The 27,303-nt window shown below is 28.9% G+C and overlaps 1 protein-coding gene and 1 long non-coding RNA gene across 11 annotated transcripts in view; one reads left to right on the top strand and one right to left on the bottom strand.

Annotated features, from left to right (window-relative positions):
• The window catches only part of LOC100744239 (syntaxin-binding protein 5), a 73,982-nt gene that overhangs the window by 28,867 nt on the left and 17,812 nt on the right, over positions 1-27,303 (bottom strand). For 3 of the 10 annotated variants that reach the window (XM_012381045.3, XM_012381043.3, XM_012381042.3), the window contains exons 5-13: positions 23,148-23,211; positions 17,948-18,152; positions 14,717-14,792; positions 11,634-11,788; positions 10,167-10,458; positions 8,890-9,133; positions 8,149-8,402; positions 6,067-6,256; positions 325-609 (exon numbers count right to left, since the gene is read on the bottom strand). In XM_012381045.3, the coding sequence (XP_012236468.1) occupies positions 325-609; positions 6,067-6,256; positions 8,149-8,402; positions 8,890-9,133; positions 10,167-10,458; positions 11,634-11,788; positions 14,717-14,792; positions 17,948-18,152; positions 23,148-23,211 (1,765 nt within the window). Of the gene's footprint in view, positions 1-324; positions 610-4,127; positions 4,158-6,066; positions 6,257-8,148; positions 8,403-8,889; positions 9,134-10,166; positions 10,459-11,633; positions 11,789-14,716; positions 14,793-17,947; positions 18,153-23,147; positions 23,212-27,303 lie in introns of all 10 variants that reach the window. The other 7 variants (XM_033318816.1, XM_033318817.1, XM_012381047.3 and 4 more) reach the window with 3 other exon arrangements.
• On the top strand, positions 2,072-27,226 carry LOC117151228. Its single transcript, XR_004460992.1, has 3 exons — positions 2,072-2,147; positions 13,808-13,811; positions 27,216-27,226. It is a non-coding gene; the product is annotated as an uncharacterized LOC117151228 (long non-coding RNA).

Raw genomic sequence — 27,303 nt, 5'->3', positions numbered from 1 at the left:
GTATTTTATACCATTAGGCAACGTTATCACCGTATAATCAGCAAACAGCATTATACCGAAGATACTGAAGCTAAAACGTCGAATAACGTTGAAATAAATCTATATATCGTTATAAATAAATATATCTTTCCATAAATATATGATGAAAAATATAATAAAAAGATTGTAGTATAATTTGCTTTATAAATCTTGAAAAGTCAAATCTTTCGACATAAATGAAGTAATTTCAAATGATATAAAATAAATTATCTCAGCTTACATGTTATAATCTCTAAGAAAAACGAAAGATGTATTCGAAGGATATATCAAAAAGCATACAAGTACCCCATTCTGAGACGTCACCAAAGTCGGCGTGAAAGTACTTTTTATTTTCAGATCAACCTTGCTGAGTTGCCTCTTCAGACTGAATCCCTTCCAACCGTGATTCTTAGTACAGTCTTCTTCGTTCACTGTGCCTCCAGATTTATTGGTTTCATTTACAGATTCCTCTACTGTTCCTTTCTCATTCTTGCTTCCAGTATGAAATTCACCGCGAGGTTGCGAATGTTGAACATTGTCAGCTAGGATTGCTAATAAGCCTTCAGATTCCACGGTAGAGTCTCCATGAGTCTGACGAATTTAACATGTTGGATTTTGCACAATGTATTAATGTGTACTAAATAAACGTTAAGATTGTTTAATTCTAATTCTAAAAGCAAATTAAGTCGTGTATTATATGCATATGATACACAGCATTGTTGTAATTGTATGTTAGTAACGCTTATTGGTATGTCCCGCATTTCGTGGATTTCATAAAATATATATAGTATAATCTTATAGATATAAACATATTATACGCCATGTTAAATATAATGTACTATATCTACAAATATTTCGTCACGAATATACTTTTATAAAAATGATATTAGAATTTTTAGTCACCAAACGAAGAAATATCGCAAACGCATGGTCACTTGTCACTTCCCAAATGAATGCAATTTTTGAAATGTTAAAAATGAAGAGTGCAGACAAGGGAAGGTATTGTTTTCATATTTCATAGAACTCGATCTATTTGCGCACTTTAAAATTAATGCAATGAATACCTAAGATGCTCATAGAAACAATATCTCAATCAACAAAGTGCTTTCCATTTTACAAATGCAAAACCAAATGCACCAAAAAGGTGCTTTCTCAGAAATTCAAATATATATATGCGGAGTATCGTTAGTATTAATTGGCAGTATCATTTAAATAACAAGTTCAGTTAAACTTTATTGATAGTAATAAGACAAGGAATGAAACGATTTGAATTTTGTCAATTTAACAATTTAAAACTAAAAATATGGTAGTTTCAACTTGATTTCTGAATAAGCACGCATTATCGTATAACTTATACCATAGAGGGTGTCTACAATTTTTCCGATACTAACATAATCCTTAAAATATGCTTATTAAATATTGTATAGTATTCAAAATAGTTAACACTAACAGACATAAACCATAGTTGATAATATAATGATTTAAGTTAAATAAATTTCCGTATACATATACTATACTCAAAAATATGTAAATGTATTTAAAATGTTTCAACTAACCAGTTACGTAATGTTTGCACTATGAAATAATATAGATAAAATAATAAATTTGTTTATACCGGAAATTTTAAACATGCACAATTTCAAGACATAGAGACATTTAGTACATAGAACATTATTACTAAAGCTGCTGTAGTATACTACTTTTGAAAGTATGAAAGATACAAACTTATAACCCATCTTCAATGTGTACACACTGTTTTATTTATTTCAGTACGATTTTACTTATTGTTTTCTAAAAAAATGTTCATTTACATTAAACAAATTTGTGAGCTTTTACCTTTTATAGTTTTTGAAATATTAGCTGATAACAGCTTTAATAATATAAGTTATACCATAAGGCTATCAATCAATAATTACACTATATTAAGTAATATATTTTGTATGCATTACTTCTTCATCAAAAGTACAATGACGAGAGAAATATTAGTAAGCAGAAATCTTTTGTGTATAATTAATGTAGGAATCGAATTATAATAAACAAATATTTTCCCCGAAAAGCTTCTACTAAATATACGCATTATTTGAGCAAAACTACGAAGATATAGTTAATTCTTGAAATCTATTAATGCAGTATTTTCTTTTTTCATCCTAAAATACGTCTAGCGTACTTAAAATAAACTGTAGCTGCAGTATATTATATGTATAGTCGTTACAAGCAAATTGAAACATTCCAAAGAATTCTTGATTATCTTTATCAACTAAAATAACGTAACTTTTAAGAATTCTATAGAATGCTTAAATTATTTACTTTACTGATTGTATGTATACATATACATATACATGTATATATGTATTTGAAATCACCTGCTATAATCGTCATTGCTTGATTAATGCTGTCATTTATGGAGACGATATACGTACGTAACTGAAACATTTCGTAACTTTTCATTATAAATGTACATTTAATAGATAATAATATCATACCATAATGTTCTTTATCTGTTCAATCATGAAGTTAAATATTAATCAAAGAACCACTTACAGATATATGATTTATATACACCTTACCATTCTTTCCAAACTTTCAATACATTGAATTCATACAGATTATTTCTGCAATTAATAAAATTGTTCATGATAACATTTTAATGGACTTAAGTGATACAATACTTTAGTGTTTAATCAGTATCGTTTGTCTCATGTAAGAAAACTAAATCATAAATCGCTTAAATATTGTTGTTGTACTTTCTGTTAGGTATTATAGTCTGCAATTAACTCGAATTACGATATAAGCAAGAACGCGATACACAAATTAAATACATTTATAATACTGTTCATGGTTACTACAATCTTAATGAAAAAGTTGTAGGGAAACAAAAATATAGGTACTGTGATTTTGTAGGCAGTTATCATTAAATACTATTATAGCAAGTGTGTTCAGCAATAATTCTGTGCATAAAGCTTAACGCAAATCAAAGTTTCACATAGAGCTATAAAAATAGCACTTTATATGATGATAACAGTGTTTTATTAACAACGCTCTGAAACTGAATATTTGTTTAAACATAAAAATAAAGGAGGCCCGAACGCCCAGGACTCGAATATTTTTCAAAAACATTTTCACTCTGACTTTTAAGCATTAATATATTATAATAACGAAGGTTATTTCTTTTATAAAAATAGTATTTTTAAGTGTAAATTTGTAAGTTCTAAAGCACAATTCTTTTCTGTACAATAAATTTAAATCGAGCAATATTAAACAGAAAATGTAGGAAATCTTAGGTAATATGAATAACAATGGAAAGAGAATTGCACGCATTTATATATGTATACAATAGTTTATCTGTAATCGGTAATTGTTTTCTATCGATAAATCTTGCAAGGCTAAAATAAAACATATATATATGTACGTGAACAAACACGCTATAAGAGGAAAACTATTGACTGTACTATAAAAGAATGTGTATTTGCAAACGTGTGAATATAAGACAAATGCTTGAAATTGAAACTGAATCGATTCGATTTGACAAATCAGTCAAACCAGTCAAACCAGTCAAAAGTTTGTTCTATTTAATTGTACATTAGAAAAAAGGGACTTTCATTTACTCAACATTCATGTTAACAAAATATAGATTGGTATTGATTGCTCCATGCACTTTTTTAAATTCGGTACAGGAACGTTGTAATATGATATGTAGTAATAAATGCATGTTTCATTTAACCATTTTGTACACCTTGTATCGTTGTAACTCTAACTTAATTACTATATAGGTACATGCACAGACTCCATCAAACGTTTATGTGAAAATCGACGCACATGTATGTTTTACTGGATCATTAAGCGGTATACACTCATAATGACAACCATTGTCTAGTAATTTAAGCTACATCTTTCATCGTGTTACTTGTTTGTTTTTCGTTTCTACCTATTTGACATCAATTGAACTTCTAAATACGATTGAAAGCTAATAGTAAAACTGAAACATTATCTACTATTTACTACCTACTTCTGTCGAGTTCGTTTATTTTCGCAATAAAATAATACCGCATATCATCAAACTAAAGTAAAAGTCTAGCTGTTTCTTTAACGAAAAATAGTATTGTTCTTACTTGTTTCAACGTAGGTAGACACATAGTTAGCTAAACATTAAATGCATAATAAGCATGAATATAATGAAGATAAAACGTTTCTTTATTTAAAAAAAAAAAGTAGAGTATATATACGACCCAATTTTAAAATTATAACGCGTTACAAGAATTTTAAAACTCATCTAGCGTCGATCATTAGACATTTTCAGATGCATAACATGAAATTACTTTTGATAAAAGTGACTTACATAAATCTGTTGCAACTAACTTTAACACTCGGCACATGGAAAATGACAAGTTTGACCACTAGTTGCCGATAACATTCTCGTTTGTTACTTAAAATTGAATAATTCGCGTCTAGATACAACTTCCCCTGTTAAACTTTTTACTTCTAAGATTCCAAGCAGAAAATACAAACATATATAGATCCAGTATATAGTTGCGATTCATTTCATTCACAAGCAATTTCTTCACCTAGAATCTCCAATCATAATTTTGAAAGGCATCATATGCATATGCTATATGTAATATCATATTATCATTTATCATGTCAATTTAATCGCACAAATTCCTGTTTTGAACTTGTAGAATTTTTAAAATATTCATTGGCAAATATTAACAAAAAAGAACTCAGCTATTAGAATTGGATCCTCTTTTGTCAATATTTACCGAATGTCTATTGTGATAATTGAAGTATTTAACTTGCTGTGAAAACATCTTGTCTACTAAGATAAGGTTTCTTCTGCTTACAAATTTTATATTCTTTTACAAATGTTTATTTCTGTAATGAGAATTGAAACAATATTTCAAACAGAAGTTGAATTACGCAAGCTTCTACGTTGAAAAGCGTATAAGATTATGAACATTTCATTCGTTAAGGAGTCAAATACCTAAATTACTTTTAGATTCTTTATCTACATACTTATAAATTGCTGCTATAATATGCATGTGAATATGAAACCAACTTTTTTTATAAAGAAAGATGAAATCTCTTTTTCAAACTTTAATACATTTTTAAAAATGCTTGTACTTTATAAATTTTCTGCTTGGAATTTATGAAAATAATATAATAGTTATATACTTACTTAACTATTAGAATCTTTATCTAAACGATGGGTTAATCAAAAGCACCTTATGAATTAAAATAACGCATGACAATAATTACGAATATAAGAAGCTAAAACAGACGACAAAGGCAAAGCTTTAGGTTTTTAACTGATCTGAGGGGAAAAGAGAGATATTTAAGCTTTATCTTACAGTTACGTTTTAAATATTAACGAATAGAGTAATTATTTGGATATCGTCTACGTTATTTTTATTCGATTAAATGGTCCTTCGGTTTATCGTTGGGTGTTTGGTTTATTAGTTATCATTTTTATTAAAGCCTAGTTAATTTATATTATTTCTATCTCATAAAACGTGTAAAACGATGGTAATAAAGTATAAAATAGAATGATAAATTTGATTAACTATTAAAATATATTAGTTTTTCCAGTAAGTAGGGAATAAGCTTTTATTTTTTAATAAGGAATCTCCTGTGAAAATCAAATGATACCTTCGATATTATTTTCCTTCCGATAACGTTACTAGGAAGCTATTCTTAAAAACACTGTATTATATGATCTACGACTATTATTATAAATTCTACTTTTAATATTTGTATCAAAGCTGAAATGTCGCGATGTTATTGATAACATGAGTTTTTAGTATTTACAAAAAAAAAACAAAAATTAATAATTACAAATTTAGTAATAAATTGAACATTCAAATTATATAGTTTTCTTTACAATCATGCAGTAATGGAGATTATTAGTTTTAATGTCTAGAAAAAGCGAAATGCATATATTTAAATATCAAATTTTCAAGATGTTTCATTGGATAAGGTTAAGGAAAATGAGGAGATTACGATTAAAATATTTAAGACAGCTTTAACTAACAATAAGAAAGAAATACATTTTACCTGGTCTGTGCTAGGACTTCTCGCTTTGTCTTCGTTCTCTCGTTTCAATTCATCCTGACGTTTCGGACTGCGTAGTACTCGCTGACACGGGTCCGTGTTACCACCGATATCCGCGGTGTTCAACACAATCAAAGAAATCTTCTGAACAATGTCTATTATCACTATACCAGACTCGTTCCCATAAGCCATTCTAAAATTAAATAATATTTATTTAAAAAGAAATTCCCTCTATTCTTTCGAGCAGAAAGCAAACACTGATATTGATGATGCAATACAAAACGAAATTAAATTAAATATAACAGAAATTTCACATTTCTAAGAACTCGTTGAACATCCAAAAGCTTTAATAACAGACGAATTGATAAGAATCTCGTATACTGTATAAATTATTATCAAATCTCTCGTTAGATTCCATCAAGATTTGATGACGATAGTAAACATCTGCCAACTGTTTGTGGTCTTGTATAGAGCATTTCATATGTCATTAATTATCATTATTACAACATTTTAGAACTTCCTTTCAATTTTGCAGAAATAGAAAGCTAATTTTTTAGAATTAAAATCTTTTCATGTATATTGCTTATAAATACATGAAATATACATGTAGGATTGTATGCTACAACTTTCTGACGAAATATACATTTACTTTTATAAATATTGTTATCTTCGTTTAAAGCATCAAATCCAAAAAGTATACATATGTCATGATAAGAGATACGGAAACATTAAATATAAATTGTATCTAAGAGAAATGACGGTCCTGTCCATATGACTTGCATTACTGGAACGCTGTAAATATTTGCTTGGTTTGTAACTAAAAAAATTAGTAAATAAATAAAGGCTGGTAAAATTAATAAACTAAAATTAGTAAGTTATCCTATATTTATTGCGGTGCAGAAGACTGTCGGGTTTTGGAAATATTTGGAGAGTTTTTCAAATATATACTAGTAACTAGACTGCGGATTTCTATGCACTTAGCTATAGAAAATTTGGAAATGAAAAATTTCACAAAATGCACATAATATGAAAAAATATATAAAATATCCAAAAAATAGCGCTTTTTCTAAAACAATTTTCTATCGAGTTTATATATTTTTAATTATATCCTCAAAAATATGAACTTGCGTAAAAGTTTGCAGTCTAGCAGTCTAATAATAGGTAATAGACAAAGCCTCAAGCACAATTTTTGATTCTTTGTTTTCGTTTCATTTTGTCTTGTAAGAAAATCCCTTAAATTTTCTACCATCTGTTGTTAAATATCCTCTATCCAACAATAGATATAATACTGCCCGCAAAAGCATTAGTAATGAGGAACCATATGCAAGATATTTCATTTAAGGATATTTCATATGAAATCTTGCTCAAAATTATAACAGAAAATAATTTAGATAAAAATTAAACGGTTTCAAGGGGAATATAATTTCGTGTAATCGACATGACAGGAATAAGTTAGGCGATCGACTAGGATTGATTGGGAATTCGAAAACTAGACGAATCTTCAACATTTAATCAGAAATGTGACTACGTACGAAAAAATTTTCAATATCATTTATACATTTTCGACTTATTGTTTTATGTAAATTCATTCTCTTTTCGGGTTGATTCAGAAATACTCTATACCATATAAACCTTTACGAAAGTATTTCATGAATTCAGAAAAGATTCACAGTATTATTTTTTTTTTTTTTTACGTAATCATACAAAAAGTACGTAATCGAATCTCATAGTACACTACATTGTATACTAAATAATTTTTTTTTAAGTTACATATCTATAGAACAAATAAAATTTCTAGAGGAAATTGGTATAAAAAAATGGAAGACAAAGAAAATAAGATATTTTTGTCTGTCGATCAATAAATTATAATGTGAGGCTTTCAGTCGCAGTCAATTGAGTTAATTAAGGAAAAATAAAGGAAAGCACTTTCATCAAAATACTATGTGGATAAATGGAGCCGACGTACCAGCTTTCTTTTCATTTATGTTGTTTTGGTCAGTTAATACATAAACATGCACTACACAGTAGCTTAAAATTAATTCTTTTCAGATCAATGAACCTTATACAGATACTTTAAATACTTACAAACCATAGGAAGAATTCAAACTGAGAGCTGTTATATTTTCAGCTTGTTCTCCGATATTGGCAATCGTTAAGCAAACCAGGGTTGCCTGAAAGCCTGCAGCCCTCTTCTGTAAACCAGTCTTAACTTTAAGTGGTTGATTCGATTCGTTATTTTTTGACTCGCTACTTCCCGAAGTATTACCAGCTGGAGAATCATGGTCGGATGAACTTTCGATTTCCTTAGCTGGATCAGCTGTTAGTGATATCTCCAAAGTCTATAGTAAACGCCAATAAATTGTTACTATTTAATTGGTAGGCAAGTGTTGAAAGCTAACATTATATTTATGAAAGGAAAATAATGCTCAATTTAAAACAAAGTTAAATGCAATATTCTTATAAGACTTTAGCATTTATACAATGAATTTTAATATCTAAATACGACTTTACATTGAAACGTGTATTAAATCTCGGCGTTTAAAAGAAAAAGAGCTTCGGTAAAAAGCGTGTATCTACAGTTCAATAATAAAAATTCAAGCTGGAAATTAAACTTTCTTACATTCGTTTCCAATTGAATAATGTAAATATTGCACGTTTACGTATATAGAATAAAATTGCCTTTTCAATGTTCTAGTCATTAACTAATTTAGCACTCCAAATTAATGTTGTTATAATCATCAAGATTTGTATAATGTGATAAGATTTAAAAACGCGGTTATCACTAAAACTCTAAGTATACATACAATTAAAAAGTAAATTACTTACCACGACTTCCGACATACTCTCAACTTTTTTGAATTTAAATAAAACAACGTGTCTTCCGCTACCCGCAATCGCTAATTTTCGACTTTCGGGACAAAGGAAGATGAGTTGTATCGCTAAAGGATCTTCTTCCGAGTCTATACTACGTGTTCTACCTTTTTCAAAAAGTTTCGCTGTCTTCAGTTTATAAAGCACTTGTAATGTGCCTGCCGATGCATCCCAAAACTTTATGCTACCATCAGCGTGTCTAAAAATACGTATCTTTATTATTAATACATCATATTACATACAAGCATGTTTCTAATATTTATGCATGAACTTATTAGAATTGAACTTTTAATGAAAAGAGTATATGATGACGTACATTTTCGACACTAACTCGTATCATAATCTATTATATCACATGTCTGTTTACTATTTTCATTGAGTTAAATATAACACTTTCGGCATTACGATAAGTTACAAATTGCAGTATAAGAAATTTCCAAAAAATTGATTGTTCGATAAGAAGTCAAGATTACATTGACTTTTTTAAATGATATAGTGTATTTTTTACTTTACACTATCGTGGCTGATATTAAAACGAGTTCAGCGACTTACTATACTACGACCTTGCAATGACCTTAAATCATGAAATATTGATTTAATCAAGGGAAGCTGAAAGTTATTTTGTTTCGATCAAATTACACATTTTACAATAGTAAGCTTCAACAAAAAAGATGTTAATCATACGCACATTACAGAAGGAGCATAAACAGTGTACAAAAATAAACATACCTTATGTAGTGGTGTTATTTACGTAGTGTCATTTTAAAAAATCAAGGTCACCTTGGACATTCTATCGAAAAGACAATTTTTTAGAAATTTCTGATATTGCAATTTGTGACCTTTAAAATTAAAAGCTGATTAACTTTTATTCAAAACATTGTTTTGTTAAATTACCGAAAGTGCCTGAAAAATCGTGACAGCAGTTATGTATAGCTTGCTGAAAAAGAAAGATCTTTTGCTTCAAATAGAATAACATCTTTGCTACTTTATTACCTCTAATGTCGTAGAACAAATTCCATAAAAATGTGTCGTTTTAATTGCCATTTTATAAAATAATTTTTTAAAAATAACAATATATAGTTGATGAGTAATACGTTATATACTTGATAAGATGAAAAATATGCAACATATCGTTACCAACAGTGAATAATTTACAATAAGTAAACAGTTATATAAATATACAAAAGTAGTTTAATTAAATTTTGTTTATAAATGTAAATAAAAATATTTACCCAGTTAAAATAATTTCATTGTATCCGCTTGAGCTTGAGCTCCATTCCCCACCGGATATTGGCCAATCCTTTTCGCTAAACCCTGTCTTTTTTTGAGACTTTGATCCGACTGAATAAAAAGCTGGTACTAGATCCGAAGGACAGTCAGCAAAATACGCACAGCATGTCACAGGTGACTCGTGTATGTCCATCGGATATGGATTTTCAAAACACGGAAATCCAGGAGTTAATAAATCTATCACAACCAAGTCATTTTGTAGTAGAACTACAACAGCATACGGATCTTGATAATCTATAAGAATAGAAAACATTAATCATAACAATTTCACGTGTAAGATAAGTAAAATCTGAATTACATATATATTATATAGAGAAATAACGAAATCATAACTTTATCTTATGCGGGGTATCTCGGGTTTATTCTGTAAAATGATACTAGTATATTATCATGATATATATATTCTATGAATAACAATATATAAACATAGGCTTATAAATGCTGTATTAAAAAGTTATAACTGGTGTAATGAATTGGATGGATTGAATTTTTGTTCAATATAATAATTAAACGAGCATCAGCCTTACCAATGAATAGATCAAGAGATAAGAATAAATAGGTGTTAAAATTGATACAGGAAGTTCGTTACATTTTACAGGAAAACACCGAAATCAAAAGAAATGAATGTGAAATTCATAATATATGTACTAACTCTTAAAATATACTGAGACGTTTTTTTAAAGAAAGACCTGATACTCTCTGCAAAGTGCGGCCGAGTAACGGTATAAACAGGCAAAAGTTAGTTCCTTATGGAAAAATAAGGAGAAAATATAGAATAGCATTCTTTCATATGGTACATTCGTTTTCAAAAAAATTGAATTTAAAAATTTATCAAGTATACTTGAACATGGCTAATTTCGAAGTAAACAAGAGTAAATGATCGACAGAGAAAAAGATCGAGAACATAGAACAAAATTTTTCCACAAAACGCTTTGTTTCTGAGAAAAATAAATTTGAAAATTTATCAGAAGCCAGTTCTTAACTAAATATGTTCAGATCTTATTCTCTCGAAAATGGAGCTTCAAACAGAAATTTTATTCGACATTTTTGATTTACATGGTTTGTCTAATAGAGAATAACCTCCTGCTGATTATTTTCTTACACCCAGTGGCTAATTAGTTCAGTTCAAGTATACGTGATAAATTTTCAAATTCGATTTTCTCGAAAACGAAGCGTCATGAATAAAATTTATTCTATATTTTCTCCTCATTTTTTCATAAGGAATCACCTCGTGTCCGCTTGCACGTGTTATTCAGCCGCACCCAGCATAAAAAAGGAAACTCTTGCGTGAGAAGAGCAAGAAGTCAACATATACATATGTATTTTGCTTATGTAGTTAAAGTAACATATACATATTAAGTATTTTTTATAATAAACTCAAAAGAAATTTAGTAATTTTATTAATATACCACTGGTCCATGGATTTTCGCACAGTGTTATGAAGTCTATCACATTGTGTTCCATTTCTAGTACGGTGGTAGTTTTCCCATGTATCACCGTTATACTTGGAGTTCGGCCAGTTGTGTCATACGCTAAACCACCGGAAAATATAACGTATGCTTCCCTAAATTAACCAGAACGATACAATATAATTCAAATCTTGCGCCTTTAATTATTCGAAATACAAGATGTCTTATAAAAAATATGTAGCATCTACTTTAGGAATGAATTGAACATTTTAGAATAAAAAGATACCTATAAATAAGTATCCTATTTGACACTGTTTATATTTATAAATTACAATGAAATTTGTATTCTATCAAACTCACATTCATTGTTACTGTTTCAACAGACTCAGACTAGTTTGTATGTCAATACAGACATATACATAATACTTTTTTAATAATCCCTTTAACTAAACTACTGTTAGTAGCTGTTAATGCTTTTTAACTGTCATTCATCGGTTTTGATAAAGATTGTTATAAATGATTAAAAAAATTGAGAAAGTTCAGAATAGAAACTATATTTTTCGTAATATTATATATTAGGTTGTCCCAGAAGTTCCTTTTGTTTTATAAGGAAATAATAGATGCACGACATCATATGTATATACATATACTCAAATACAAAGAAATCGGAAAGAATGTAATTTTTACATCGAGCTCTGTTTATACGAATCTATCAGGAGACAAGTAGATTCTTGCAACCAAATCATTCATGTAATAGAAATCCACCTGTTTCCCTTCACCATCTGTGATTTTTCAGTTAAGAGGACTACGTGTTCATATAAGAGAATTCCGCGAAACATTTTCTCTTAAATACAAAAAAACTCAACTGCGAAGCATGAGAGTGTGTCACTTGACGCGTTTCTTACTGTTTACTTCTTATTGTTAGACGCTCATATAAGTGAATTGACGCTCGGTGATAGTACAAATGTTAATAATAGAAGCTCACAATCAGCGAAAGTTGAGTTAATTAGGCACTACTAAAATTTCGTCCATATAAACGAAGTTCCATCGTATCTAAATTTATCAGAAATTTTTGTCGATTTTTTAACACTCAACGTGTATCTTTTTATCGACAATCATTCACATTGAAGTTGAAAGACTGAGAACAGCTCTTAAAGTTTGGATTCGAAAACATATGAAATTGTATCACTGAACGAATGTTGGGTTTTTGAACGACGAACATGACTGTTCAAATAGAATTTTAAGAAGTCCATATTTTCTAAAAATTGAAATATAACTTTTGTCTAAATTTGCTTGGAAATATTCACCCATCTTATGTAAATTCATTTGTGTAGACTACATATTTAAACTCGATTTGCAGGAAATTAAGAAAAATAATTATTATAGATATTTGAACAAATATTCAATTAATCTGTTACGTTTAAAAATTGATGTGTTAAGTTGATCTAGATATTTACGGACACCCTATATAAGTGGCATGATTATTACACAAATAACAATTTTTAAATTAAATGGATTACGTACAAATGGATACAAATGCCCCGGTATAAAAAATACGCTGAAATATCTACGCTAATACTGAAAAAAAACAACTCTGCCCGAGAAATAATAATTTCCGAGATAAAAATTCTTGAATGCAACTGAATTTCATGAACATAAGCAAAAGTTCAAAGGTTAGTATTTAAATTCGTAACCAGCAAAATCATGGCTTCCAACCCACCCACCATTCCTCGTCATACTTTATTTTAAACAAAATCCCCGATATCGATGTCAAAAAGAGATCAATTTAAGATTAAACGGTCCTATGTCGAAAAATAGAACAAAATACGCGCAACTATTCGATGTATACGGTTTTCACAGGTGAAAAAATCGTACCCGCCAACTTTCAAACACAATACCTCGTTGTAAATCATTCTATTGTAATATCGCGGACAAATGACCTAAAAGATATCGGGTGAACCGTAAACAATGTCGCGAGAAAATCTTAAGTGCCGGCAGAACACGTGCGTGGTGGGTCTATGAAAAAAGACAAAGGGACGCTAAGGGAGAAAGACGAATTAACAGTCAGTGTGAGTTGAAAAATTAGAGAGTGTGAATTGAGAAGTCAGAATGTTGTCAGCGTTGTCGAGGAGTGTGGTCCACGTGAAAGAGAACGTTGGAACCGTGGTGACGAGAGTTGTAAATTAACTATTTGATTGTCTTAGTTATAGCATATTACTGTATTTAGTTCATCTTAAATAACCATCGTTTCCTATTTAATCCATTTTAAATAAATTAATAATAAAATCCTACACTATTAATATCGAAAATATAATAGTAAACTTTTCGTAACCAATTTTTTAAAACTTCATCCAGTACTCATGGTACGAATACGTACATATTACATATATAGACAAAAGACCAGGTACGTTCTAAAATCCTATAGAGTTGGAGTAGAATATTGTTACTCCGGAAGTATGTTATTTATTTTTGATAATAAGTATAAAAAGATGTCACAGAGAAAAATTGTTTGTTTGTAACTAGTAAACATTTTTTCTTAAGATAATAATTTTCAGGATATTATGTTCATTAATGTTCTTTAATATTACGTTCATCGTGATGTACCTTTACTTTAATATACAGTATTTCGAAAGTATAGATGAGTGAAACAAAAAAATAATGCGAGATGAAAGAAGAAATATACACTTAATCTCACTCTACTTTCTAACAACGAAACTTTCTAAATACAAATCCCCCAGATATAAATTCAATTACATTTTAACTATAAACCGCATGCTGATACTTGACACAGCGTATGTTGTTTTATTCTCACATAGGAATAACTAACTCAATATACAAAATTCACTTAAAATTTTGAATTGGATTTTTTAAATATAACACATTACAGTGTATTACTCATAATATTTTTAGATATTCCAATACTTATAATAGTATTACTTATTTATTCAATTGTTTGAAGAAGAAAAAGAAAATTGTTGTATATAAAATAGATTTTGTTTCTTTCATTCGAATGACCGAGCTTGTATGTTTCTATGCACCTTAATCTGTATACCCAATGTTAACAAAAATTGATTATATCTTACCCTGATCTTGACAGCTTCCATTCAACTTTTTGAATTGGTTTGCAAGGTTCTGGCTCGCCATCTTTAGTAGTTTTCGCTGTAAATATTATGCTTAATAAGTATAAGTATAATATATAATATATAATGTAATAGTATATAACAAAAAGTACATATACATATATATACATTATATTTTAAGATAGGAATGTATATTAATATAGATAACCTATTTATCAGCGTTATTTTGATAGATATAAGAATTCTAAACGAAATCAATTTCAAATAAACTATGTACGTATGTAAGTCGTGTACGATGTTGAATTTCAAGGGTTTATTAATTAAATTTATTAACCAGAGAAATTCATTTTTACAAATTATAACAATCTTATTCTTTGAGTTATTTATAATCGTCCGCTGTGAGAAAAATAGAGTTCTCTGTACATTCTTCTTCAGAGATTTCTCTGATAGTAATCAATACTGCCAATTCATATTAAACAAAAAAAAAATATACAATACATAGGAACCAGTGCGCATTTTTTGCGACTTAGTGCGATTTTTTCAAACTTCGATGGCAATTTATAAACATTCAAAATCATAAAATTTAATACATAAAGACGCATCTCCACTACGCCGATCGACAAAACCGAGCTTATGGGCAATGGGGATACGTGATCCGCACATGGCAACAAGCCGCGCGGTATAGCCAAGGAGCAAATCTTTTATGCATTATAGTAAACACCGCAATTTATGGTTTTACGGTGAAGGTCCATGACATGAATAAAATAATTACATTGAATGTATCGTAGGTAGGAATACATATAAACATGGAAGAACATAAATGGATAAACATAAGTATATAAATCGCATTGCAATACGAATGCGTACAAATTGAAATAAATTCCAAAGAAAATTATACCATTTGGGAAGACTCTATTAAACATGTAAAGATTTCTCGCGTTTGTAGTACATAAAGATCAACTTTTATATCTCTGAATTTCTTATAATCGGCTTATTTTGTCTTTCTGGTTGTTATCATATATATATAATCGTCATGATATATATCGTAGAAAAAAATAGTTAGACTAACATACCTCTAAGTATGTATGTATATTTTGAAAATTATATTTCTGAATATGCATTCTTCTGGTAGCAAATATAAAAGAGTACCGCTACACAAGTACCATTTGGACGGTATAATTAACGCAATTAATAAAGTTTTTATGACATCAACTTGTTAAAATTAATTTAATAGCAATTAGACAATTAATTAATAAACTTCTTAACATTATGTGTACATGGAGTTAGCTAGAAAATATTAATATAATATAAGCTAATATAATATTATGAGCTCTCTTGAAACCATTTTATCTTAATTAAATGGAACTTAAACTTTTCTGCAGTTGTACTAGGGAACGAAACTTGGTCGCCAACATTTCTCTTAAATGGAATGGCAAACATTATCTTTTCTGTTTCTTATTTATAATCAAGAAGTTACGACGAAGATCTTTTCTTAATAGAAACTTTGAGGAAATATTGAAAGATGTCAAAATAAATGTACCTACATTGGATTGGAAATCATTGTCTTAAATGTTCAAAACAATGTCCTTGAAACAATCTTTTCATTAGATTTCTGTTTATATATCGGCATAAAACATTAAGCGACTCTTATAACAAAGGAAGTTATGACAGCAAGAATACATACTGCCTTTTGCACCTGTTACGTCGGGCGACACTCTACCTAGACCAAGCCACACACCGCGGGCAAGATGGGAAGCAGATGTCCGCTTATCCTTACTGCGTACACTCAATAGTCTTAACGACCCATCGTAAATCTTAGGAATTTGCTAGCTAAGGTCCTTCAAACCGAACAAATATTGTTTTTCTAAATTGCTTTCTAAGGAGTATTCTCTACTACGGTTGACACGGGAAAGTTAGTTTTTTCTCAGGTATAACACTTCACACTAGCGACTTTCTATCGAGGGGGGTTAAGACCCTTCCTAGTCCACCAACCTTCTTTTATCTAATCAGAAGCAATGTCCACTTATTCTTCAACGTTAGAATAGTCAACATGTCAGTACCGGGTTAGTCTCCTCTATTGCTACGTCAACTATAACTAAAAACTCTACTATAAGAGCCTTGCTCGACTACCAACGAATATTGTGCCAGTATATGGCATCTTTATACGCCGAATCATTGTCCACGACGTATCTCATACGCAACAGTGTAACTTAAGTGTTAAAATATATAGTTTATAACCCTGTTAATCGCAGTGCTATACTCTCTCAACCACCCCTATTATCTCAACGGAAATCAGGGGATCGATCTATTCGCGGCGTCGATTATTATAATCGTAACGGGAATTTACGACTCCCGTTGACGTGTTTCTTCGCAATTGCGTCTCCCCACGATTGGTCGAAAATACAGCACATTTAACCCCTTAACCTACGATTTACTTTAGAGAATTTTGGGCCGAAACCGTAAACAAGCTATTGTATATTATATATTATATTTGGCCCGATCATCGTACTACAGGCTATGCCCATAATATTTACGTTCGGTCCGATCATCTACTACGGGCCATGCTTGTAATATTTACGTTTGGCCCGATCATCGTACTACGGACTATGCCCGTAGTTGTAGGTTAAGGGGTTAATTACCTTATTGATGTTATCATAGGTCTTATTTAAAGGTCCAAAAACATTTATTTTACATATTTAGTAAAATAAATTTCAAGCTAAAACATGTTCATGTAAATGTTTCATGTCACCTCCTCGCTTTTTTCTAGAAAAACCATTCTTCGTCATAATTCTTTAGTTATGCCGAATAGAAAAGAATGTTTTAATTAAATATAATTAATATTAAACATAATTAGTAATCTAACTAAATATCATTAATATCTCATTCCATTCCAACAAAAATGATGTGCCTCCTTTTTTCTCTGAACAATCTACCCAGAAAATATCGTTGCAATCCAAACCGTTACTTTCTCCGTTCTATTTAATTCTAAATAACAGTAACAAAAGATTGAAATCGTTATCCAATTTTGGATAAAAAAAGAGCTCATTACGCTTTATTTGGCACACCCTACAGTAATGATGGTTTAAAGTATTATAAATATGTGCCATGTAGATTTCATGTACATACATACGCATACAATTCATAAATGTTTAACAAAGAATTAGCATTTCATGAATTGCCGAGACAATAACAAAAGATATTTAAATAAAAAAGAAAAAAAAGAAAATTTCTCACCATGTGGGTGCGTTATATTCGTTGGCTTTACTTGACGCACCGTCCATGTTGCCAAAGAACCATCAGTATGACTACACATAAACTGTTTACCCTCGTGATGCCAAGATATCGATTTCAAAGGTACGTCACTGTGGCATCTGTATTCTGCATTTTTTGTTTTTAAATCCCAAAAAACCATTTGTCCCGACTCATATCCTATCAGCATCTGAAATTAAAGATTAAAAGCATGATGTGTCAGATGTGTGTCTGTGTGTATGTGTTTATGTGTGTATGTTCTGTGTGTGCCTGTGTGTGTGTGTATGTGTGTGTGAGAGAAAGAAAAAGAGAGAGAACAAGAAAATACTTATGTCATAAATAGCTATTCTAAGAAAAATGTTGTATGTAATTTTTTATAATAACACATAATTTTCATAATAAACTGATACAATTTATAATACAAATTACGTACACACAACAAGAACAAATATGAATATGTAGTGCAGAATGGATCAGAAAATTTGATATTACTTTAAATGCAATGAGCAACAATTTCATTGAAACTGTGTGTTGAAATTTTATGTAATTATGAATTGTAACATAAAAATAGTTAATGAATATCCAATTTCAATGCTGCATTTATATTTCTTATTAATGTGCTTTATGATAATTTGCAAAAGTTAATTGCAAACGACTGCTATTTTTCAAATAAATATTATAAGTATTTATTATAATTTTATATTACCTTACAAATTGTTTTTAATTAATTTACAAAAATCCATTATTTTCTATCAACTAACGTAAACTTTCGTTTATGTATATCGCACTATATGCAAATTTTATTAAATGTATATTAGATATGATATACAAGAATTTATTAATGATGTAAAATTATTGAACAATGTAACAATTTCTCCTATGTGATAATGCTAAGCAAACATCCCTTTTTATTGGAATTTTTATATTCGATCAATTGGAGTGAACAGTGAAATATATATAATTTTTCTTTTTTCTAAATGAAAAGAACTACAGTGGTTCGATTGAATTTTTTCCTGAATAATAAGTTCAAACATAAACTAAAGCAGATCATGATATTGAAGAAGAGCAAAAAAAATGGATTTTGTTAATATAACTACTGTTACTTCTACAAAAATGTTTTCGCTTTCTGTTTGTGTAAACAATGTTGTGCAATTCGTTTTTTGATCACACAATAAGCACTTACAATAGAATTTCTTCAGGTAATGTTACACGTGTTATACCTTTAAATAATATTATAATATATGTCTAACATTTTTCATTTTATAGAGGCGGATCTCTTTTCTATAGTACACCCTTAAGTTGATCCTAAAAGTTTCTTAAATCATCGTATGATGATATACAAGTATAACTTATACATACAAAGAGTATATAGAAATCGCAAAGCTACATAAAGATTTCATAAATTGGTTAATGTCTACATATTTTCATTCTGCATTCTGAATATTAAGTATTCTTAATAAGCATTCCGTATACGCATTATTAACCCTCAAATTAGTATTGTTGGATCGTAGATGACATATAAAAGCTTAGGTTAAATATTATTTTGGAGTACTTGATATTAATTTATATTTTGTGTTCTATGTGACAATCAATAGTATTTATCATGTAAAGTACTGAGTATAAATTAATATTAAGTACTCTAAAATTAAGTAACAATTTCAACTATTATGGTTACATATGACCCAAAGATAATTGCAGTTTAAAGTAATTCTTAGTTGCAAATAGCAACAAATTTTTTACAAAATCTTTCTCCATCTAAATCCTGATATGTAATTATTATGAGACTATATCTATCGCTTTTGAGACCAGTCAAATAATTTAAAAAAATGAAATTTCAAATCCTTTGGAATTTTATATGCAAAAAGCGATACATTAATGCCCCGTTAATATTGAAATCAACAGATCCATTATAAATTTTGATTTCTGTCGTTCTACGAGCGCAACCCAAATCAAAACAAAACAAAACCGAAGCGATAAATCACTAATTCAGTTAACGAAACAAGGTTTTTACGATTTGTTTTTCATTCTGTAAAACTGAATTCAAAATGAATTCGAAATGATTCTCCACCTCACAAGGTTTTGCTGTATTTAATTTACCGACTTAGAATATTGATCTTTGGTTTGGTTTATCTTCGAAAGGACATGAAGCAAAGTCAATATTAAACAAGTCCACATTACTTAATATTAACGGGACTTTGTTGTAGTTTTCAGATAAGTAATTCAATTTTTCAATAATCTAGATGGATAAAATTGAGTGTCTAAAATTCTCCTTTTGATCTGTTATACGAACATTTCACATTACTTTTTTTACTTGTTTGCTCTTAAATTAAAGTACAACTGTTTTTTGCAATAGACAAAAAGGTATTTCATCTCACAAGACAAGCTTGAGATCTAGTCCTGCTGGTCACAGATTTCAATGACATTTGGTGTAATGATAGTTCTATATGTAAAACGTATCTAAACGTATCTGTTATTTTAGTCTGAAATAGTAGACCAATTGAGAAAAATGCATTTAATGTTTGAAAAAATCGTATATTTCCTACTCTCCAGGTCTTGGAGTAGGTCATACATTAACGATTGTAGTCCAGCGGCAAACCTAAAAGAGTTCGAGTTGCTTATCTCAGGTTCTCATTTAGTTGGAAGAACTTTTTCCAGTATAATTACCTTAAATATTACAATTACGAAAGAGTGAATTATTTTGTTTTTCTTGTTATAAGAATCATTTCTTATTTATTATTAATAAAACAATTTATTGAAAAGAATAGTATACAGGGTGATGAAAAAAGATATAGTAGATAGTACATATAATATAGTAGAGGGAAGTATAAAATATGTAATCAATATATGTTCTAAAAGCAATCCTCTCGGTGTAAAGTCAATTTTTATTATCTATTAGCGTTCCATATCATATTTTGCTTCTTATACAGAGAAATTAGGATAGTTCAAGGTTGTATATATAAGATTGTTATTAATATCAGCCAAGATTACTTCATAAACATAAACATGGTACAAATCCTCTGTCTTCATCCAGTTTGGTAAACGTTATTTTCGTGTTGTTAACAATGACCATTCATTATGTTGCATATAGTCATGTTAATGAAAACATGTATGCAGCCCGTTACTTGCACACAGAAAAACATCCCAATAACTATATCCCTCTCGTAAATTGATTAAAAAGCTTCACCGACATTTATGTACATTTATGGTAGAGAAAAACGTGTTTTGAGGATGGGAAGAGAACCCAGAAACAAGTTCCCGAAGGATTTCAGTGGCTGCAGATATCAACGGATATCATATCAACATTGCGTTGATTCATCGAACTCTTTAACAACAATTACTTTATCCATGTAATAAAATTGATCTAACAAAAAGGATTGCGGTTTACAATCCTCTATGCTATACTATAAATAAGTATTATAAGCCCTTTAGGTATAGGACCCTTTTTTTATCATCTTGTATACTATTCTTTTTAATAAACTGTTTTAATAGCAAATAAAAAATAATACTTGTAACGAAAAACACATAAAATAATTCCCTCCTCCATAAATGTAATTTAAATTGTTATTTAAATTGTCATTTAAAGTAAGTGTCCTAGAACCTATACGTTTATTTCACATATAGAATTATCACTCAAATCATCGAAATGAGTCAAGAGATAAGAATCAAGTCTGAAGCTTGTCTTATTAGTCATCAATACTTAAATTTGTTTTATCATTTTTCCAGAACTTGTTACATTATATACTCTGCTTTATCGCTATTTCAAATGTGATGTCAAAAGTACTGATCTTTCTGACTGTCGTTCCTTTTGAAAAATTTCTTAGTATATAATGCACTTTAAAAAAAGTCATTATTTATAAAAGTTAGCTTGAACTTCTATAACCATTATAATTTTAGCGATCTCAACAAAGATAATAATGAAATATAATAATAAATCCCTCCCACGACGTTACATCTATATTAGAAAAAGAAATAAAGGTTTTAAGGTTTATATTTGAAATTCATATTTTTACGAAAATATGTATGTAATATATTTCTGAATAGTATGGAGAAGTTTATTTTATACAGCTAAATCTTTAAATACAGTTCAATATGATCACAGAAACTATATTATACATATGTACAATCAGCAGTTATCCAGTTAAAATATCTCTAGATCGCTAGATTTGCAAATAGAACAACAGTCAAGTGAATGAACGGTAGTAATATAAAGTTTGAATTAGTACCAGGACAACGAATATTATATTTTGCATATAAAACTTCAAGAAGTTTTGACATGGTTTATCCTATCATACATATATACATATATTAATTCTGATATTAATGATGAACTTGTGTAAAATGTATAAAAAGATGAGTGATTATGATCACGAGCTAAATTTTTGTTAAGCTCTTGACATATTCTGTGACTAATGCAACACCACTATGCTTTATTGAAGCGATACAAAAGTAATGGGACTTGAAAGTTTGAAAAAAGGGTGTGATATATATGAGATACAATACGATACGATAAATACCATTTTTCAAAGATTGGATATCGTAAGAAAGATTGCACATAGCAAATACATACATACATTCACAATGTAGATGTGTACAATGTATTGTACATATCATTATTTTAAATAAATATTAATGTCTCGACAATGAAAAAGAAAATTAATTCAATTGTATAAAAGAAAACTGAATGGAAAATTTCGATTAACCGGGAAATATATTAATCTTTATTCTGTTGCAAGTTAAGAATAGTTTTATATGAGTAAATTTCAAAGAAAATTAAATGTGGTATGTTCAGCAATGAATACTGAGTGTTACTCTTTTACTTTAGGTGTGTAGAATGAATATGAAGATAATAACAATCCCATTACTTTTACATCTATACGACACACGTATTAGTAACACATTAAATGATATGATTCTATCAGAAAGAAATTACTTCGTTAAATCATGTTGTACGACAATAATAGCATGCACGCATGCACACACACAACATGCAAGCACACACCTCTGAGTCTTGTTACAGATAACACCTTAAAGAATATTTATAAAAAATGTTGAAATGAATCTTGAGAATATCCTAACATCATGATTTCATTTCATAATTCGACATAATATTGAAGAATGTAAGGTATGATGTCATGGTAAGGATGGAGAATAATGCAAAATAAAACGTACTCAAAAACACGCGTACCTTGCTCAAATCTAAAGGATTATCACTCAAGTGTACTACAGCACCAGGATGGGTCTTTCTAGATCTGGAAAATATATATACATATATTATATACGTGTGTGTGTATGCGCACGTAAGCGCGCGCGTGCATGTGTAGTTGTATATACGTGTTGTTATATTTATTTGTACAGTATTCGTATACGTAATCTATATATCTATATCTTTGTATTATATTCATATACTTTAGCATATGTATATCAGTTTTTAAAAACGTTCGAATATCAATTTTATTATAATTCAACATTTTTCCTCAACTTTACCTAGATCCTTTTAAAATTACTAATATACTTCGATATTTGTACAAGTTAGTACGATATACCTATTGTGATCTACGAAAATAATAAGCTCGAAAAGATAAAGAAATTTAAATGAGAAATTAAAACAGATGCACCAAATACGATGAAAGCTGTGCTCGTGTGTAATGCGTAACATATACATAATAAATGTCATCTTATAAAATCCTAAAATAATAGTTTGGAAACTGAAGCAGACGAATTAAAATATCCTATAACTATAATAGTGTTGCATTTATCGAGAAAAATTTAAAAATAAAATCATAAGCGGAAAGAATTGATAAGACATAAAAACACTAACACGTCATAAATTATAGGTAATGAATAAATATAGAAAGTTTAAATTTAAGAATAACAGATCCGATTTTACTTTCAATATTATCATTACTATATTACACTATAAGTGTATTTCCTTATATTCTTAGACTGCAAATCTTGTCTATCTAGATATTCATATTATTCCTGTTATAAAAAAATTATTTTATTACAAATATCAATGCGTCGTATATATAGCTTAGGAAGAAACTTTTCTAAAATATTTTACTGTTCATTGCAACAATTTTCAATTAATCAATCTACAATTAAATGTCATATAATTGTATTCATTTGTTCAAAAACTTTATGTATCTTATAAATAATAAATTTCAAAATGAATAAATAATATTACATGTATTACATGTGTGTGGATTATATTTATATACCTTTTTTTTATATATGTGTATTTTATTTTCATTAGCAATCAGAATATAATGTATTCTATAGGCAAATATGGTGTCTTAGAGAGCTGCTATTCTTAAATCTCAGTTATTTTTAATAACATATTTTAAAAATTCATTCTTCTATTTAATGATTTAACAAGAATATTCATTACTGACATTTTGTTTTCTTTCAACCTTAAGAACTTGCATCTTCTAATTTGCTATATATTTTAGTATTTTTTACGTTCAACCATTCTGAATTTACATACCGATGAATAGTAACAATTATCACTATGAGCTAAGCTATAAGCTATACGTTTATATCTATTAGAATTAAAATTATAAGCTATATAATATATTAGAGCAGCAATTCTTAATCTCTTGTTTAACAATCTTTCGTTGAATCACCCTCAAATAATTCTTTGTTATTGCAGGTCCCCAAGACATAGTTCAAAATTTTAATTTGTAATATGTCTCAAATATGTATATTTAAAATACTCATTAATTGCTCATCATGAATAACTTACAAATTTGGCGAGAAGAGATTTAGTATAGATAAATAAATATGCATATTCCACAGATTAAGAACCGCTATATTAGAGCTATAATTAGAAGCTATGATAAAGCATTGTACATGTCTTTTTTCTTTAAAGAATATGATATTTACGATTAAAGTAAATAAATAAATACTCCATAAGAGTAATAAAGATGAATTAAATCGTAAACTAATTTCTTAAACTCCGCAAAATTGGCTGATTTGATTAAATTCTCGTACAAAAACATTTTACTTTCTAACTTTACTTCCTAGTGTAAAGATACCTTTGTAATAACTTAAAGCAGACAGTTCAAAGATCGATCGATTTTAACAATAATTCCATGATCTTTTAATTTGATCGTTTAATGTACTAACATCAATGATTATATCTACGTCGCACCACTTCCTTTTGTGTAAAATTTCTTTTGTCCTGTTTTACAATTTGATAATAAAGAAACAATTGATAATGTAAGACTCTGCTACTAGTAAGACTCTTCGTAAATATACTATACGACACACTGATACTTTAGTTGCACAAGATTTACAGTTAAATTCACATATGTATCGTATGCAATATGTTATATTTGATCTTGAAATCTGATTTTTACGAATGACATTATTTCCCATCCTTCTTGGATAATGAAGAGCCCTCTGAAAAATTTTACATAATCATTACTTATATTATATCGATCATTTTCTAAGTATATATTTCTAACAATTTGAATTTGTACACTCATGTTATTTTTCTATTTATATATGAACCCTCTCGTCTTTAAGTAAAATTTCAATGACCAAAAATTTTAAGATCGATCTTGTGTATATTATTATTCTTCATATTAATGTTCCCTTCATACATTCACACATTATACATATGCACACATTCTAGTATGACGTACTTATGATTGCAGATCAAATTCCTTAATTCTAATTTCACTCATCTTTTTCGAAATTGCTCCAATTGGCATAAAGCCGCAACAGTTAAATTAACGCGCGTTATAAAATTTATTAATGTTAAAATATAGTTACCTTTCAAGAAATTATATTAATACACTGCATATTATGCGCTTATATATGAACTTCAATAATCTAAGAAAATTGTGTTTTGTTTCAAGTTAAATAATTAAATTTTCATCAGTTATTTAAAGTGTCTACTCAATATTAAGTGTTTTTCTTAATTTTTCCGAAATTATTTATTTTTTATCGTATTATACCTACTTATATTCTTTCCAATATTCCAACAATAACGTAAGCTAAACGTAGATATTTATACGAAATGTAAAATAACACTTCTGTTTTACGTTGAAGTAATCAACACATTAACAAATTATTATATACGTTTTCAAATAATTTTTCCATTCAATCATTTATACAATATATGTAATTGTTACAATTCAAAACTGCATATGAATAATTTTATGTACTTCATTTACGAGATATATATTTAATATTCGTATCATAAGTTGTCCGTTTAATATACAAGGTGGTCCATTTATTTATGTAAGGTCAGCTAAATATCTCTTTGAATTATGGTGATGCAAAAAATATTTTTTACGTAACGTGAATGGTACCAAAGGACTAATATTCGATAATATTATTAGAATATTATTAGAATATTAATAGATAAGAATATTTTTGTCCAGGGACATTTTTTCAGAGTTTTTATGATCTTCGACGTTTTTATTTGCATATAACTATATACATGTTTTATTGCATCATGTAACTTTTTGAAAAATACCTTAAAAAATGTAAATAATATAACCCTGAAATGATCTGGATCTCCAGAAATTTTACGTAGAACTGTAATTTCTGGATAACAAGCTTTAGCCAAGACGCGACAATCGAAAGGCTATACATGTAGATGAATTTGTTTAGTATCGCAATACTGATGATCCCTGACGGTTTGAAGTACTGGTCATTTTTATTCCATCATTGTGTCAACGTACAATTCACAATAAATTACTCGATGATATGATATTCATTTGTGGTGGAAGTAATCAGTGTTTAAGGGAAGCAATTTGAGCAAATTCGAGCAAAAACAATTTCCTGATCGTAATTCTCCATCGCATTATACATATGCAGAGGTGGTCAACAATTTTCATAAAATTGGTATTCCCGTGAAAAAACATGCGAGAACCAAAACTATTAGAAGCGACAGAAATGAAAGAATTATTGTAGATACAGTTAACGAAAATCCACATGTGAGTCTAAGAAGACAATTTCAGCGTGAAAGTGGTATTTCCAAAACGGGCATAATATGGACGCTTCAAGAAGAAAGATTTCACCCGTATCATCTATCTTTACACTTTACAGGTTCTTCATGGAACAAATTTCGTAAATAGTATGCATTTTTCTCAGTGAAGTTTACAGCAATATGAAAATTACCAATCATTTTTTAAAAGCGTAGATATTACTGTCTGACAAAGCATCTTTCGCCAACCATTATCAGTTGAATCTGACAAACATGCATTACTGGTAAATCAATGGATAAAGAAAAACTGTGGAGTGCAAATGTTTGGGCGGCATATTGAATAACCAAATAATTAGTCCTTATTTCATATATGATGTGCTATTAGATATCTGTCTAAGAATGT

This window comes from Bombus impatiens, unplaced genomic scaffold (genome assembly GCF_000188095.3).
Source record: "Bombus impatiens unplaced genomic scaffold, BIMP_2.2 scf_0120, whole genome shotgun sequence".
NCBI classification, from domain to species: domain Eukaryota; kingdom Metazoa; phylum Arthropoda; class Insecta; order Hymenoptera; family Apidae; genus Bombus; species Bombus impatiens.
This window is presented reverse-complemented; position numbering and strand designations above follow the sequence as displayed.